General features: G+C 52.8%; 1 protein-coding gene across 1 annotated transcript in view; it reads right to left on the bottom strand.

Annotated features, from left to right (window-relative positions):
- LOC147668722 (E3 ubiquitin-protein ligase TRIM11-like) overlaps positions 1-16,536 on the bottom strand; it is a 193,275-nt gene extending 176,739 nt beyond the window's left edge. The window contains exon 1 of the mRNA XM_086948473.1: positions 16,141-16,536. Within this exon, the coding sequence (XP_086804599.1) occupies positions 16,141-16,536 (396 nt within the window). The remainder of the gene's footprint in view (positions 1-16,140) is intronic.
- Between the last annotated feature and the right edge of the window lie 2,303 nt (positions 16,537-18,839).

Genomic DNA, 18,839 nt, shown 5'->3' with positions numbered 1-18,839 from the left:
GGTCGAGGGATCCATTCGTCTCGAGGAAGGCGGCCAGCTGTTTGTTGATGGTCTTCTCGATGACTTTGGCTGGGAACGGGAGGAGCGAGATGGGGCGGTAATTCTTGAGTTCGGTGGGGTCCGCTGTGGGTTTCTTCAGCAGGGCGCTGAGTTCGGCGTGCTTCCAGCTCTCCGGGAAGGTGGCGGTGTCGAAGGAGGTGTTGATGATGTCCCGCAGGTGGGGTGCGATGACAGCGTCGGCCTTGTTGAAGACGTGGTGAGGGCAGGGGTCGGTCGGAGATCCGGAGTGGATGGAGTTCATCATGCGGATGGTGTCTTTGGTGCTGATTGGAGTCCAGGCGCTGAGGGTGGTGGTGGGGGGCGGTGGTTCGGTAGTGGCGTGCGTCGGTTGAGTGCTGAAGCTGTTGTGTATGTCCGCGATCTTGTTGTGGAAGTAGGAGGCGAGGGAATTGCAGAGGTCTTGCGATGGGGTGATGTCGTTGTTTCCGGCGTTGGGGTTGGAGAGCTCTTTGACGATGTTGAAGAGTTCCTTGCAATTGTGTGCGTTGTTGTCCAGCCGGTCCTTGAATGCAGTTTTCTTGGTGGCGCGGATCAGTTGGTGGTGCTTCCGGGTGGCAAGCTTGAGGGCGGTCATTTTGTCCGGTGTTGGTTCCCTTCTCCAGGCTTTCTCGAGGGCTCCACAGTTCTTCTTGGAGCTCTTGAGTTCGTCGGTGAACCATGGGGCCTTCTTGCTGCCGGGTCTGCTGGGCGGGGTCCTCAGTGGGGCGAGTTCGTCCGCGCAGTTGTTGATCCACTTCGTGAGGTTGTCGGCGGCCTGGCTGGGGTTCGCTGAGCTGGCGGGGGGTTGCTGGCTCAGGGAAGCGGCGAGCTGGTCGGCTGTGATCTTGTTCCAGCTTCTTCGAGCAACCGGTTGCTGGTGGTGGTGGATCGTCGTTCTTTGGAAGGTGAAGTGGACGCAGCTGTGGTCCGTCCAGTGGAGTCCAGTGGCGTGGCTGAAGCTGATGTCTTTGCTGGAAGAAAAGACTGCGTCGAGTGTGTGTCCGGCGAGGTGGGTGGGGGTGGATACCAGCTGCTTGAGTCTGAGGTTGGCGAGGTTGTCGAGCAGGGTGATGGTTTTGCGGTCATTGTTGTTCTCCAGGTGGAAGTTGAGGTCCCCCAGGAGGATGTAGTCAGCGGAGGGGAGGGCATGCGGGCTGACGAAGTCGGCGATGTCCTCGCTGAATTGTGTGCGTGGTCCCGGGGGTCGGTAGATCAGGGTGCCCCTTTGGGTGGTCTTCGGGTCGGTGTGGATCTGGAAGTGCAGGTGTTCGGCGGTTTTCAGGGTGTCGTCGGTGTTGGTCGAGATGTGGATGGTGTCCCTGTGGATGATGGCGATGCCTCCTCCAGTCTGTTTGACGCGGTCTCTTCGGGTGATCTTGTATCCCTCTGGGATGGCGATGGCGATGTCGGGTGCTGAGGAGTCGTTCATCCAGGTTTCCGTGAGGAAGGCGACGTCTGGATCAGTTGTGTCGAGGAGGTTCCAGAGTTCGATGGCGTGCCTGTGGACGGAGCGGGTGTTGAGCAGGATGCACTTGAGGTGGTTGCTGCTGGTGTTCGGCTTGGCGGGTGCTGGTGTGGGGCGGGTCCGGATGCAGGTGAACTTGCAGGCGTGGCAGCTGAAGGGTCCGTGGGTGTGCCTCGGGGTGGCTCGGTAACATCCAGGGATGCAGCCGGTGTTGAGTGCGATGAGTTCGGTGGCGTTGTAGGTCATTCGGGTCGTCTTCCGTCGGTGGGGGCCAGGGGTCCTGGCACTGGGCGCGGTCCAGGCGCGGACGGGCGCAGACGGGCTTACCTTTGGCGTGCCTTCGGCGCACAATCGGCGCGCCCGCTGCGCGTGACCGCTGCGCGTTCGCACGGTCGCCATATATGGCGAAGTGCGAGGGAGGGGGGGGAGCAGCTGGGAGGCGGGAGCGGGGAGGGTACAGAAGGGGAAAAGGGGCGTGGTTAGCGGCGGTGGCGGGAAGCGGGGAGCGGAGAGGGATGAGACGGGGGCACTAAAACAGCCAAACAGGCACAAAAGAAATACAAATCACAATACAATACAAGAAATTACAGGGGCACAGGGCAAGAAAACGGGGCACAGGAGCCTGCAGGACAGACGAGCACAGACCACGCCGCTCGGTGGCAGGGGGGCGTGGTCACGCGGCGGCAGACGGGGCAGCGAGGCAGGCAGGCGGGAGGCACATGCAGCAGCTGGTGGCCGTGCGGCGCGGGGGGTGTCCTAAACTAGGTCACACTCACCTGCGTCGCACAGTCGCCATATATGGCCAAGTGCGAGGGAGGGCGGAGCAGCTGGGAGACGGGAGCGGGGAGGGTACAGAAGGGGAAAAGGGGCGTGGTTAGCGGCGGTGGCGGGAAGCGGGGAGCGGGGAGGGATGAGATGGGGGCACCAAAACAGGCAAACAGGCACAAAAGAAATACAAATCACAATACAATACAAGAAATTACAGGGGCACAGGGCAAGAAAACGGGGCACAGGAGCCTGCAGGACAGGCGAGCACAGACCACGCCGCTCGGTGGCAGGGGGGCGTGGTCACGCGGCGGCAGACGGGGCAGCGAGGCAGGCAGGCGAGAGGCACACGCAGCATCTGGTGGCCGTGCGGCGCGGGGGTGTCCTGAACTACGGCAGCACGGGCCGTAAGTTCTCAGGAGACTGTTTGTTTTTACAGAACCAGCCTTCTCCTTATATACATGAATAATAGCTGCGGGCAAGAATTCTTGGGTTTATGATATGGTTATACACATATTTCGACAACAATACAAAGAGCGAAGTCATGCTGGTCAGCACATATTTTAGATGTCCAGTTTGTGATGGATTACCCCGCCAGATCCAGGACTCCCATCAGATATCGATGAAACACCCATAAGGTCGGGCACCCTCCCATCATAAAACGGGTCATAAACAAGAAGCATGGACAGGTGTATGTGTATGGAAAACATGGTCTGTATGTAGTGAATGGTTTATGACATGTTGTGCCTTGATGCTATCTTGCTCGGCCACTGGGCGAGGAGCTGCCCAAACAGGCTTGGCTGGAGGCAATGGAGTCAGTTCGGCCAGGTCATGGGGAAGTCAGCTACGGTGGACGTGTCCTTTCACATCAAACTCGGTCTTAATCAATTGACTATATATGAGGGCAAGTCATAAGATGGATGCCGTTTACAAAATGGAATCTGAGGGTTTGGGACGGAAACCATGATTTAATGGTGTTAGCATCACTCAATCATGACGCAAATGCATAGGGGTAATGTCCTAATCATTACCGGTCCGTGGATACCAAATTCGTCATGGTACGACGATGTTTTGTGACACGAGTGCTGGACCCCGGGACCGGGTGAACAGCAGGGTCCGGAATTGCGGTACCACAATTGCCTTTTTCTACCAAACTGTCTGCAGACAGTCACGGTTTCTTTCCTTGCATAATAGGCCAATGACTCCCTTGCTACGTCACTGTTCGTTTTAACATGTTGTTGGGGTGCACTGCTGTTTGTGCATTTCAGCGAGGATTGAGGAATAAATTGTGGTATTGCTTTCATGTTGGTATTCCCGCCAATTCTACCTTTCGCTGCACAAAGCTCTGTGAATATGGAAACAGGACAACCACAGTTCACCACTGAGAGGAAGTTGCCCTGTGTGCAGCCGGGTGCACGGCACACATTAAAGGAACCCGAACTACACATATACCAGCTGACGCAGGTTGGGTGATGTTTAATATTAATGTGTGTACATATTTTTGCAGATGTTATATGTTATATTAACCAAAATCTGACTTGGGATTCCCATTGTACTAGGGCCATCATGAAATTAAGACAGCTAACAGGTGGGATCTGTAGGATGGCAAGCAGGTCTACCCTTATCCACATCTATAAAATGCAGGCAAGAGGGGCCGTTAGCTACGGCGGAGAATTGTAGGGCCATGAAACTGCCAAGAAACTGCAGATCAGTGAGAACAATTTTATAAGGCAGCTGGCAGCCTTACCATCTGGCTAGACCTGGGTCTTAGACCTATTTCTGAAGAATTGGGACTGAAACCTCTAACCTATTGGCGCAGAATCTGGAGCTCACCAGACTTATCGAGCTACAGTAACGAGCTCACAGAGATCCTAGGCCTACCAAACGCCTCCTAGATACCCTGGCTGAGATACATCAGGCTAACATGTGAGTCTCTAGGAAGGACGGAATTATGGCAGGACCCGGGTAACGCTTGTGGCAGGACCTCTCGGAAACTTCTGTCTAGAGAGTTCTATGAGCGAAAGCGACTTGTCTCGATCGAGAGTACACGTGAAGGGTCCCTAACCAATTTGTTCACTATGTCTAAGGACCTATACTTCCCCGAGCCAGTCCTTGATGGAATTAGTCCCGTCCTGACAAGGAAACTTTTCATGCAGTGGGGTAATGGCAAACTGCCTCTTGGGGCTTTCACGGATCAATGGGACAGGTCACAGCCCCCCACACAGTGCCCAGCCTGTCGACACCCTTGTGAAAATGATCTCCACATTGCAACGACATATGGACAGGTTTTTTCTTTTTATTGGTGAACGTAAACTGGTCATTAACAAATCCAAAACTTATGTTATGGAATGTGGTAAAGGCAGGGGGAAACATCACCCATATTTTATTGATGGCCAGAAGGTCCAACTTGTAGATAAATTCTGCTACTTGGGTATTACGTTTTCTAAAAATAAAGGCTGGGGTTGTGAGCTCAACAACGTTAGGGCCAAAATGGTGAAAAGCGCTCACAGTGTATGCAAATTTGCAACCAAATTGGGTGACAGGCGGATCGAAGACATGCTTAAGATCTATGAGGCGAGATCCCTATCGATTGCAATTTATGGAGCTGGGATATGGGGTTCTGCATCTGTAAGTAGTCTCCAGGTGGAGGAAAGTTGTTTCCTAAAAAAACTTTTGTGCTTACCCAAATCATCATCTAATGACTTAGCCCACAAGGAACTAGGTATCCCCCATCTGTCTGATGTAATCGCTTTAAGACCCCTAATGTTATGGCGTGCTGTGTGGGCGAAGGAAGAAACGTCCTTGAACAGAGCTATTATAGGGGACTGTCTTTCCCTTGAGAATTACCTTAAAATCCCCTGGATTAAATATGTAATTAACACCTTTAAGGAGATCATTGGAATTGATGTCAAGGGAGACAGCCTAGCAGCCTCCGACTTGTCTAAAGCTGAACTGAAGAAAGCGTTCTTAATGTTTAAGTCTGAACAGCGGCGATGTAATGAAGCTAATTTATCCACATGTTCCTACTATACCAAATATAATGAAAGAGCGGGTTTTCAACCTTATCTAAGGCATGTTAATAGGGCGTCCCACCGGTTTGTTTTGACTCGAATGGGGCTGGGGATTGTGCACCATTTGGTGGCTTTCCCTTCCCTGTATAAGCACCCAGAGGGCGCGTGCCCATGTGATAATAGCTCCACACAAAGCACTACGCACTTTGTTCTGATATGTAAGTTATATGAAAATCTTCGTATCGCCTTTTTAAAACCTGTTTTTGTTAAGTTTGGAGTTAGGACAGTTCATGATGCCTTGAAATTGCTTTTTAATTTAAATCATGCTGATATCTGTTTTTTTCCTGCTACTTTTCTTCTGAAAGCGATTAGGGCCAGGAAAAGTATGATTTTTTAACTCATGGATTATTGCTTTTCTTCTGATGAATGTACTTCGCTGTATTTGTTGTGCTTTTATGGACATTGTTTTTATGCTTTGAAATAAAGCTTTATGAACTGAACTGATCTCCACATTCTGTTTTTTTGCAAAGCCTACCAAAGACCAAGAAAATATTGGCTTGTTCCACTCTTGAAAAATCTCGGGTTTAGACTATATCTCCCAGCCTACAGAATATTAAAGACAGACCTATCCCCCCCTATTGTGTTTGCTGTGGCGAAGTTTTTAACAGCTGGGTGGCACATTCGTAATCGCTGTATCAAGCTAAATACGGTTAAAAGCATTGCTTGATGATTTTTAAATTGTTACATTTTCTAACCGTTCTTTTTATAATGTTCTCCTGAATGCTTATTAACTGCTTACTTTTATGGTTTTCCCTAATTTTTAAATTACAATCTGATTTCTTTCCGTTTTAACTATTTTACCTTTTGCTGTAATCTTTTATGATCTATAGTGATCGAAATAAAGAATGTAATATGATATGATATGAGATGTTATTTAGAGAGTATATCTCACCGTACATCCGGAATACTTTTTGTTTTCTAAAATACAGGGATGACTTCAAACGAAGGGCAAAGTCTGCGTTTGAAAGTTAAATAGACTTCAGCGCGGTGGCGTTTGTAGAAGGCAATCAACGTGTGTAAGGGTATAGACGTCTGTTCTTAAATAGGTTATGCTCCATGCATTTGTATAGCCCATTATACCCATCTGTACAATGCAGACCGCCTTTGGACTCTGGGCACACTTTACGTGCTGAGGTGCTCGCTCAGAGGCACGCTGTTCTGTGCATTTTGCATTTCCTTGTTCTCTGTTGATTCAGTGATGATTCTATTGGACATTGGCCGGCCTTGTTTACTGAAAGGACGGTCTCGCATTGGGCCGGCTAGATCCGGTTATGTATTTCTGCAGGATACTGTGTGCATGGATATGTTTGTAGGAGTTTGCGATTGTTTTCTTCTTTTGGGGTGCACGCCTGTGAAGTGTTGGGCATCATTGGCATCTGGTGGGAGCTGCAGGTCACGAGTTCGAATCCGACCTACGCCAAATGTCTCATCTTTAACGTGCCGGTAATTTGATCACCATTTTATTGGGAAGAATAAAACTGGCTATTTACAACATTTTGAAACCGAAGTAATTTAAGGAGCAGTGTTAAAAACGTATTTTACAACAGATGTTCTATTTCAAATAATTCTTTCCAAAAACCATGTTCAAGATATTTCCAGTTATAGTCTGTTTATGTGATTACAGTACATCGGCCAAGGATCATACTTGTCCCTGGCCTCCCTCATCACTGTCCCCTCACTTGTAAACATCACGTCAAATTTTTATTTTCTTACCAGTAGATTTTCTGTGAGCAAACATACAAACGCTGCTCAATTGACGTTACCTTTGATACAAGAACGTTTTCAGTTCATTCAGAATTCTTGGTGTATTTACTATGAAAGGATAACCTAATCTACACTGAATGATTTATTAATAATTTAATTATATTGCATGAGAAATATAATGCTGGAAAAGGAAAAAAGCAGTGTAGGAGCCATAACAACGTGGCGGCAGATGGTGGGCGGAGCCCAGCGGGCCAGAGATAGGCACAGTCAGCCTATTCATTATTTTTACAACCTCTCTTCTGCAAAGAAATTGGCTAAAAGGTGAAAAGCTTCAGTAAAAACCGTTCTGGCTTACTTTACAAGTCTCAGTAGAGCACATTTTCTAACTGTACTGCCTTTTGTCACTTCCCCTAGCAGAGTTCAAATTCTGGTGAGAATACACTCCTGTTTCTGGCACGAAAGCTTGAGACTTTTCTTTTTTTTACAAAATGGCCCAAGTAGTACGTTTTTGATCAGCCTCATCTCTATGTGTCCATCAACTGTGTTTTTTGGGTCATGTGCTGATGCCAGGATTAGAACCCATTTCTGCAGGTTACAAGGAAAAAATTAGTATATTTGAATATGGCAATAAAAACCTGGGTTCTGAAATGAAAAGAAGCCTATGGGTAGGTAACTTGCAACTTGTTCCCCCGTCCTACTTTACAATTATATAAATGGGTGCCTTCCAACAATAGGGAGAATGGATTTTTAGGAAGGAAAAATATGTCAAATGCTTACGTAATTGCTATGGGTAGGGTAAAAAGGGAAGGTCGGAAGAATGATCTGAAATGGATGTTAGTAAATGTATCTCCTGCTTACGAATAAAAGAAGGAGGTGTGATGTTAAGCTTGATTTAATGATTTGCCAAATTCTAGAAATCATGCTCCTTTGGAACATCAAATAGTTCAGTGCTGTTCTCATTAAAAATACTCATCATGATCGACCAGAGCACAAGTGGCTGCTATACGTCTCTGTTTCTTCCTCCCCGGCCCTCTTCACTGTTTCTCTCCCTCTCCGAGGCCGCTCTGCCCGAGACACAGAGATCATACCGGCGAGCAGTCACACTGAGGAGAAGAACCCGGGGGAGTGTGCAGGTACGGGCGTGAGTGCAGCAGCGTGTGACGGTTGGACGAAGTAATCAGAGCAGAGAAATAGCCTTCCTCCGGGGGGTGGGGGCAAGAAGTAAATCATGTAGACTGGGCTTTAAGTGGGATGGAAAAAACTGGGGGTCTCAAAAGGGCGTGGCCAATATAATTAAGGGCGTGGCTTAAAAACATGTAAACCAAAAGTCTGTGCTTAATAGTATAGTGTGTTTCCGGCCTATGTTTTGCTGTTTCTGTCATTACATACAGATATATGATAAAAGTAACATATCTGCAACACGTCAAGACTATTGACTTTGTTAATAGTCATTAGTTACATAAGATAAATAAGCAGCAACTATGGGTTGCATATAATATTGGAAAAGCTTCGACTTAAAGCCCTGGTGACACCAAGACAATGACCAAGACAATGTTGCTGCTCCTTAGTTTCAAAAAGAGAAGGGAAATCTAGAGAGAAAATGACTCTCTTTAAAGGATTCCCTTTCCCCTACAACGCTCATGCCGTAACTTCTCCACTAGTGAGAAGTGAGCAGTGTGAGCACACACACATCAATGCTCAGCTATTGCCATTGTAAATGACAATGCCATTTATTTATCTGTTTTCAAAACCAACACATAAATAAAATAAATTGTCATTTACAATGCCAATAGCTCTAACTTTTGCAAAGGTGAAACTGTTGCACTGTAAATGTGTGGGGGGCTCTCTGTGTGTGTGGGGAGGGGGGCTCTCTGTGTGTGTTTGTGGGGGCTCTCTGTGTGCGTGTGTGCGGGGCTCTTTATGTGTGAGGTGCTCTGTGTGTGTGTGTGTGGGGGTGCTCTCTGTGTGTGCGTGTGGGGCTCTGTGTGTGTGTGGGCGTCTCTCTGAGTGTGTGTGTGGCTCTCTCTGTGTGTGGCTCTCTGTGTGTGCGTATGGGGCTCTGTGTGTGTGGGGGGTCTTTATGTGTGAGGGGCTCTGTGTGTGTGTGTGTGGGGGGCTCTCTGTCTGTGTGTGTGGGGCTCTGTGTGTGTGTGGGGGTCTCTCTGAGTGTGTGTGCGGCTCTCTCTGTGTGTGGCTCTCTGTGTGTGCGTGTGGGGCTCTGTGTGTGTGTGGGGGTCTCTCTGAGTGTGTGTGCGGCTCTCTCTGTGTGTGGCTCTCTGTGTGTGCGTGTGGCTCTCTGTGTGTGTGTGTGGCTCTATGTCCGCGAATACTCTCTACTACTCTCTAATGCTCACCTATTGCCATTGTAAATGACAGTACTATTTATTTATGTTTTTAAAAAAAATGAAAAAAAATGTCATGAGCAATGCCAATAGCTCTACCTCTAATAATGCCGAGACCATTGCATTGTAAATGCTTGTTTTTTATTGCAGCTCGTTTTCTTTAAAGGACCACTGCCTGCCCTTAAAAAATATTTTCAGAGCGAGTCACAAAGGGGAAGGGGGCCCCTGGGGCTCCCTTCTTGTTTGCGACTCCTTGTCCACCCTCTTCAAGAGGGTGGTAATTTGCGAGTGTTTTGTGACCGCCTTTGCAGGCGCAAAGCATTGGTACATGGCATTGCGGTCGCTATTAGGAAGGGAACTCCCCTTCCTAATAACTAGTTGCAAAACCTATTTATCGAGACTCAGTAGATAGGCTTTGTGCATGGCCCTGGAAGTTTTTGCATGCTCAAACGGGTCGTACATCTGGCCCGGTGTGCGCCAAAAGGGAGAGGATGTAGCCTAACGACTAGAACTGCAGACATTGGAGCTGCGGAACCAGGTTCGAGTTTCAGCGTTGATTCTGGGAAAATCACTTCATCTTCCTGCTCTTAAATGAATGTGTCCTTGTGTAGCGTCACCGGAGCTCATGTGAAGCCTTCGGGTCAAGTTCGCGCTTTAGAAACATGCAGAAAAAAAACATGCCACGGAGTGACGCAGGCGAATGGCGCTCCTCTTACACCTGGCTCTGACCTCACCGCAGTCAGAATGAGCACCCTACCAACCAAACATCAAAACAAATATCTTTCCCTACAGATCCCCCACAAGTGAACAGTTTGTTGACGGAGTCCGTAGAGGATTGAACCGGCAAATGGCCTCTTGCCTGCAGAATCAGGCATTCCTAGCACAGAGGCCAAGGAGTGAATGGGCATGGAGACTGAAGTACAGACTCCTCCAGTTTAGCAGACACCAGTGTAAGTACGCCCAGGGATGACAGCGAGTGATGGAATGGAATGAAGGGGGGTCCATGACAGACGAGTGGTGGAATGGAATGAAGGGGGCCCCATGACAGACGAGTGATGGAATGGAATGAGGGGGGGGTCCATGACAGACGAGTGGTGGAATGGAATGAAGGGGGCCCCATGACAGACGAGTGATGGAATGGAATGAAGGGGGCCCCATGGTAGACGAGTGATGGAATGCAATGAGGGGGGCCCCATGACAGACGAGTGATGGAATGGAATGAAGGGGGCCCCATGACAGACGAGTGATGGAATGGAATGAAGGGGGCCCCATGACAGACGAGTGATGGAATGGAATGAAGGGGGCCCCATGACAGACGAGTGATGGAATGGAATGAAGGGGGCCCATGACAGACGAGTGATGGAATGGAATGAAGGGGGCCCCATGACAGACGAGTGATGGAATGGAATGAAGGGGGCCCCATGACAGACGAGTGATGGAATGGAATGAGGGGGGCCCATGACAGACGAGTGATGGAATGGAATGAGGGGGGCCCATGAAAGACGAGTGATGGAATGGAATGAGGGGGGCCCATGACAGACGAGTGATGGAATGGAATGAAGGGAGCCCCATGACAGACGAGTGATGGAATGGAATGAGGGGGGCCCATGACAGACGAGTGATGGAATGGAATGAGGGGGGCCCATGACAGACGAGTGATGGAATGGAATGAAGGGAGCCCCATGACAGACGAGTGATGGAATGGAATGAAGGGAGCCCCATGACAGACTAGTGATGGAATGGAATGAAGGGAGCCCCATGACAGACGAGTGATGGAATGGAATGAGGGGGGCCCATGACAGACGAGTGATGGAATGGAATGAAGGGAGCCCCATGACAGACGAGTGATGGAATGGAATGAAGGGAGCCCCATGACAGACGAGTGATGGAATGGAATGAAGGGGGCCCATGACAGACGAGTGATGGAATGGAATGAAGGGGGCCCCATGACAGACGAGTGGTGGAATGGAATGAAGGGGGGTCCATGACAGACGAGTGATGGAATGGAATGAGGGGGGCCCATGACAGACGAGTGATGGAATGGAATGAAGGGGGCCCCATGACAGACGAGTGGTGGAATGGAATGAAGGGGGCCCCATGACAGACGAGTGATGGAATGGAATGAAGGGGGCCCCATGACAGACTAGTGATGGAATGGAATGAAGGGAGCCCCATGACAGACGAGTGATGGAATGGAATGAGGGGGGCCCATGACAGATGAGTGATGGAATGGAATGAAGGGAGCCCCATGACAGACGAGTGATGGAATGGAATGAAGGGAGCCCCATGACAGACGAGTGATGGAATGGAATGAGGGGGCCCCATGACAGACGAGTGATGGAATGGAATGAGGGGGGCCCATGACAGACGAGTGATGGAATGGAATGAAGGGAGCCCCATGACAGACGAGTGATGGAATGGAATGAAGGGAGCCCCATGACAGACGAGTGATGGAATGGAATGAGGGGGCCCCATGACAGACGAGTGATGGAATGGAATGAGGGGGGCCCATGACAGACGAGTGATGGAATGGAATGAAAGGAGCCCCATGACAGACGAGTGATGGAATGGAATGAGGGGGGCCCATGACAGACGAGTGATGGAATGGAATGAGGGGGGCCCATGACAGACGAGTGATGGAATGGAATGAAGGGAGCCCCATGACAGACGAGTGATGGAATGGAATGAAGGGAGCCCCATGACAGACGAGTGATGGAATGGAATGAAGGGGGCCCATGACAGACGAGTGATGGAATGGAATGAAGGGGGCCCCATGACAGACGAGTGGTGGAATGGAATGAAGGGGGGTCCATGACAGACGAGTGATGGAATGGAATGAGGGGGGCCCATGACAGACGAGTGGTGGAATGGAATGAAGGGGGCCCCATGACAGACGAGTGATGGAATGGAATGAAGGGGGCCCCATGACAGACGAGTGGTGGAATGGAATGAAGGGGGCCCCATGACAGACGAGTGATGGAATGGAATGAAGGGGGCCCCATGACAGACGAGTGATGGAATGGAATGAAGGGGGCCCCATGACAGACGAGTGATGGAATGGAATGAAGGGAGCCCCATGACAGACGAGTGATGGAATGGAATGAAGGGAGCCCCATGACAGACGAGTGATGGAATGGAATGAAGGGAGCCCCATGACAGACGAGTGATGGAATGGAATGAAGGGAGCCCCATGACAGACGAGTGATGGAATGGAATGAAGGGGGCCCATGACAGACGAGTGATGGAATGGAATGAAGGGGGCCCCATGACAGACGAGTGGTGGAATGGAATGAAGGGGGGTCCATGACAGACGAGTGATGGAATGGAATGAGGGGGGCCCATGACAGACGAGTGATGGAATGGAATGAAGGGGGCCCCATGACAGACGAGTGGTGGAATGGAATGAAGGGGGCCCATGACAGACGAGTGGTGGAATGGAATGAAGGGGGTCCATGACAGACGAGTGGTGGAATGGAATGAAGGGGGTCCATGACAGACGAGTGATGGAATGGAATGAAGGGGGCCCCATGACAGACGAGTGATGAAATGGAATGAAGGGGGGTCCATGACAGACGAGTGGTGGAATGGAATGAAGGGGGCCCCATGACAGACGAGTGATGGAATGGAATGAAGGGGGCCCATGACAGACGAGTGATGGAATGGAATGAAGGGGGCCCATGACAGACGAGTGATGGAATGGAATGAGGGGGGCCCATGACAGACGAGTGATGGAATGGAATGAAGGGGGCCCCATGACAGACGAGTGGTGGAATGGAATGAAGGGAGCCCCATGACAGACGAGTGATGGAATGGAATGAAGGGGGGTCCATGACAGACGAGTGGTGGAATGGAATGAAGGGGGCCCATGACAGACGAGTGATGGAATGGAATGAAGGGAGCCCCATGACAGACGAGTGATGGAATGGAATGAGGGGGGCCCATGACAGACGAGTGATGGAATGGAATGAAGGGAGCCCCATGACAGACGAGTGATGGAATGGAATGAAGGGGGCCCCATGACAGACGAGTGATGGAATGGAATGAGGGGGGCCCCATGACAGACGAGTGATGGAATGGAATGAGGGGGGCCCATGACAGACGAGTGATGGAATGGAATGAGGGGGGCCCATGACAGACGAGTGATGGGATGGAATGAAGGGGGCCCATGACAGACGAGTGATGGAATGGAATGAAGGGGGCCCCATGACAGACGAGTGATGGAATGGAATGAGGGGGGCCCATGACAGACGAGTGATGGGATGGAATGAAGGGGGCCCCATGACAGACGAGTGATGGAATGGAATGAAGGGGGCCCATGACAGACGAGTGATGGAAAGGAATGAAGGGGGCCCCATGACAGACGAGTGATGGAATGGAATGAGGGGGGCCCATGACAGACGAGTGATGAAATGGAATGAAGGGGGCCCCATGACAGACGAGTGATGGAATGGAATGAAGGGGGCCCCATGACAGACGAGTGATGGAATGGAATGAAGGGGGCCCCATGACAGACGAGTGATGGAATGGAATGAGGGGGGCCCATGACAGACGAGTGATGGAATGGAATGAGGGGGGCCCATGACAGACGAGTGATGGGATGGAATGAAGGGGCCCCATGACAGACGAGTGATGGAATGGAATGAAGGGGGCCCCATGACAGACGAGTGATGGAATGGAATGAGGGGGGCCCATGACAGACGAGTGATGGGATGGAATGAAGGGGGCCCCATGACAGACGAGTGATGGAATGGAATGAAGGGGGCCCATGACAGACGAGTGATGGAAAGGAATGAAGGGGGCCCCATGACAGACGAGTGATGGAATGGAATGAGGGGGGCCCATGACAGACGAGTGATGAAATGGAATGAAGGGGGCCCCATGACAGACGAGTGATGGAATGGAATGAAGGGGGCCCCATGACAGACGAGTGATGGAATGGAATGAGGGGGGCCCATGACAGACGAGTGATGGAATGGAATGAGGGGGGCCCATGACAGACGAGTGATGGGATGGAATGAAGGGGCCCCATGACAGACGAGTGATGGAATGGAATGAAGGGGGCCCCATGACAGACGAGTGATTGAATGGAATGAGGGGGGCCCATGACAGACGAGTGATGGGATGGAATGAAGGGGGCCCCATGACAGACGAGTGATGGAATGGAATGAAGGGGGCCCATGACAGACGAGTGATGGAAAGGAATGAAGGGGGCCCCATGACAGACGAGTGATGGAATGGAATGAGGGGGGCCCATGACAGACGAGTGATGAAATGGAATGAAGGGGGCCCCATGACAGACGAGTGATGGAATGGAATGAAGGGGGCCCCATGACAGACGAGTGATGGAATGGAATGAAGGGGGCCCCATGACAGACGAGTGATGGAATGGAATGAGGGGGGCCCATGACAGACGAGTGATGGAATGAAACGAAGGGGGCCCATGACAGGCGAGTGATGGAATGGAATGAAGGGGGCCCATGACAGGCGAGTGATGGAATGGAATGAGGGGGGTCCATGACAGACGAGTGATGGAATGAAACGAAGGGGGCCCATGACAGGCGAGTGATGGAATGGAATGAAGGGGGCCCCATGACAGGCGAGTGGTGGAATGGAATGAGGGGGCCCCATGACAGACGAGTGATGGAATGGAATGAAGGGGGGCCATGACAGACGAGTGATGGAATGGAATGAAGGGGGCCCATGACAGACGAGTGATGGAATGGAATGAAGGGGGCCCCATGACAGACGAGTGATGGAATGGAATGAAGGGAGCCCCATGACAGACGAGTGATGGAATGGAATGAAGGGGGCCCCATGACAGTCGAGTGATGGAATGGAATGAAGGGGGCCCCATGACAGACGAGTGATGGAATGGAATGAAGGGGGCCCCATGACAGACGAGTGATGGAATGGAATGAAGGGAGCCCCATGACAGACGAGTGATGGAATGGAATGAAGGGGGTCCATGACAGACGAGTGATGGAATGGAATGAGGGGGGTCCATGACAGACGAGTGATGGAATGGAATGAAGGGGGCCCATGACAGGCGAGTGATGGAATGAAACGAAGGGGGCCCATGACAGACGAGTGATGGAATGGAATGAGGGGGATCCATGACAGACGAGTGATGGAATGGAATGAAGGGGGCCCATGACAGACGAGTGATGGAATGGAATGAAGGGGGTCCCCGCACTTCATCAGGCGCTCTTGCTCTCGCAGGGAGAGTTCAAAGATTGAATGTATAAGACCCCTTCAGACAGGCACCCCCAAGCCCCACGGGGCAAGTGGCGTCAACATATAGCTCAGGGGCAGAAGAGGCCTGCAGACTGCCCACACCATCACATAAACCAGTGCAGGCCGTCTCGACCGAGAGGCCCTATAATGAATGGGAATGCGGGTGCATCTATCCTATTTTAACAAACAGCGTTGTCGGAGACGCCAAGGAATGGATGGGCAGCATGCTGACTACGCTTTCTACCGGCCTGCTCGCTTGGGCTTGAGGGACAGCGAGGCGCAGAGTGAGGGAACGTGTCTGAGGGATGTTAAGCCTCGGCGTACTTGGCTGAAAAGCTGTAAAAGCATTTAGTACACACTCTACACGTGTCTGTGAGCTCTCGAAGTTTGGGCCCACCCTCCCCTAGACGTGGGTGGGCTCCCCCTCCAAGACCCCCAGTCTCACCCCGCCTGCTCCCTCAAAGCTTAGGCATGGGCCCCAGGTGCCCAGGGGGCGCTGAGTCCCAGCGCCCTCACCTACCCTGTGCTCCTCGGCAGCCTCCTGGACGGGCACGGCGGCGTGGCCCCGGTGCTCCCTGGACCTGTCGCACACCACGCAGATGGGGGTCCGGTCCGTGGTGCAGAACATGAGCAGCTTCTCCCCGTGGGCCCCGCACAGGTGTCTGTCCGGCTCTGGGAGGATCTTCAGCCTCGCCGCGATGTTCGCCAGCTGCCTGTTGGGGCGCAGGAGGCCCCCGGGGGCCACTGCCCTGCACTCGGGGCAGGGGGAGCCCTGCCGCCCCTTCCTGGACTGGGTGATGCAGGGGCGGCAGAAGTTATGTCCACACTCCAGGGCCACGGGGTCCCGGAAGAGGCCCAGGCAGACGGAGCAGGTGGCCTCGTCCCGCAGGGCCTGGAGCTGGGCTGCCGTCGCCATGGCCGGGAAGTGCAGGAGGTAAGTTTCGTTTCTGGCGTGCTGGGTGTGTCTGTGTATCACAAGGCTGGGAGTGTCCCTGCCCCGCCCGGGCTCCCCCGGGGACACCTGAAGGGCTCTGGAGCCCCTCCTCCTATCATCCTCCTATTATCAGCACCGACTCGGGGACATCTGAAGGGCTCTGGGGCCCCTCCTCCTATCATCCTCCTATCATCAGCACCGACCCAGGGACACCTGAAGGGTTCTGGGGCCCCTCCTCATATTATCAGCACCGACCCAGGGACACCCGAAGGGCTCTGGGGCCCCTCCTCCTATCATCAGCACCGACCCAGGGACACCTGAAGGGTTCTGGGGCCCCTCCTCCTATTATCAGCACCGACCCAGGGACCTCCGAAGGGCTCTGGGGCCCCTCCTCCTATCATCAGCACCGACCCAGGGACACCCGAAGGGCTCTGGGGCCCCTCCTCCTATCATCAGCACCGACCCAGGGACACCCGAAGGGCTCTGGAGCCCCTCCTCCTATCATCCTCCTATCATCAGCACCGACCCAGGGACACCTGAAGGGTTCTGGGGCCCCTCCTCCTATCATCCTCCTATCATCAGCACCGACCCAGGGACACCTGAAGGGCTCTGGGGCCCCTCCTCCTATTATCAGCACCGACCCAGGGACACCTGAAGGGCTCTGGAGCCCCTCCTCCTATCATCCTCCTATCATCAGCACCGACCCAGGGACACCTGAAGGGCTCTGGGGCCCCTCCTCCTATTATCAGCACCGACCCAGGGCCACCTGAAGGGCTCTGGAGCCCCTCCTCCTATCATCCTCCTATCATCAGCACCGACCCAGGGACACCTGAAGGGTTCTGGGGCCCCTCCTCCTATCATCCTCCTATCATCAGCACCGACCCAGGGACACCTGAAGGGTTCTGGGGCCCCTCCTCCTATCATCCTCCTATCATCAGCACCGACCCAGGGACACCTGAAGGGCTCTGGGGCCCCTCCTCCTATTATCAGCACCGACCCAGGGACACCTGAAGGGCTCTGGGGCCCCTCCTCCTATTATCAGCACCGACCCAGGGACACCCGAAGGGCTCTGGGGCCCCTCCTCCTATCATCCTCCTATTATCAGCACCGACCCAGGGACACCCGAAGGGCTCTGGGGCCCCTCCTCCTATCATCCTCCTATTATCAGCACCGACCCGGGGACACCTGAAGGGTTCTGGGGCCCCTCCTCATATTATCAGCACCGACCCGGGGACACCTGAAGGGTTCTGGGGCCCCTCCTCCTATTATCAGCACCGACTCGGGGACATCTGAAGGGCTCTGGGGCCCCTCCTCCTATTATCAGCACCGACCCGGGGACACCTGAAGGGCTCTGGGGCCCCTCCTCCTATTATCAGCACCGACCCAGGGACACCTGAAGGGTTCTGGGGCCCCTCCTCCTATTATCAGCACCGACTCGGGGACATCTGAAGGGCTCTGGGGCCCCTCCTCCTATTATCAGCACCGACTCGGGGACATCTGAAGGGCTCTGGGGCCCCTCCTCCTATTATCAGCACCGACCCAGGGACACCTGAAGGGCTCTGGGGCCCCTCCTCCTATTATCAGCACCGACCCAGGGACACCTGAAGGGTTCTGGGGCCCCTCCTCCTATTATCAGCACCGACCCAGGGACACCTGAAGGGCTCTGGGGCCCCTCCTCCTATTATCAGCACCGACCCAGGGACACCTGAAGGGTTCTGGGGCCCCTCCTCCTATTATCAGCACCGACCCAGGGACACCTGAAGGGCTCTGGGGCCCCTCCTCCTATTATCAGCACCGACCCAGGGACACCTGAAGGGCTCTGGGGCCCCTCCTCCTATTATCAGCACCGACCCAGGGACACCTGAAGGGCTCTGGGGCCCCTCCTCCTATTATCAGCACCGACTCGGGGACATCTGAAGGGTTCTGGGGCCCCTCCTCCTATCATCAGCACCGACCCAGGGACACCTGAAGGGTTCTGGGGCCCCTCCTCCTATCATCCTCCTATTATCAGCACCGACCCAGGGACACCTGAAGGGTTCTGGGGCCCCTCCTCCTATTATCAGCACCGACCCAGGGACACCTGAAGGGCTCTGGGGCCCCTCCTCCTATTATCAGCACCTTCTCGGGGACATCTGAAGGGTTCTGGGGCCCCTCCTCATATTATCAGCACCGACCCAGGGACACCTGAAGGGCTCTGGGGCCCCTCCTCCTATTATCAGCACCGACCCGGGGACACCTGAAGGGCTCTGGGGCCCCTCCTCCTATCATCAGCACCGACCCAGGGA

Source organism: Lissotriton vulgaris, unplaced genomic scaffold, assembly GCF_964263255.1.
Source record: "Lissotriton vulgaris unplaced genomic scaffold, aLisVul1.2 SCAFFOLD_494, whole genome shotgun sequence".
Taxonomy (NCBI): domain Eukaryota; kingdom Metazoa; phylum Chordata; class Amphibia; order Caudata; family Salamandridae; genus Lissotriton; species Lissotriton vulgaris.
Note: the sequence above shows the minus strand (reverse complement) of the source record. Positions and strands in the feature narration are given on the sequence as shown.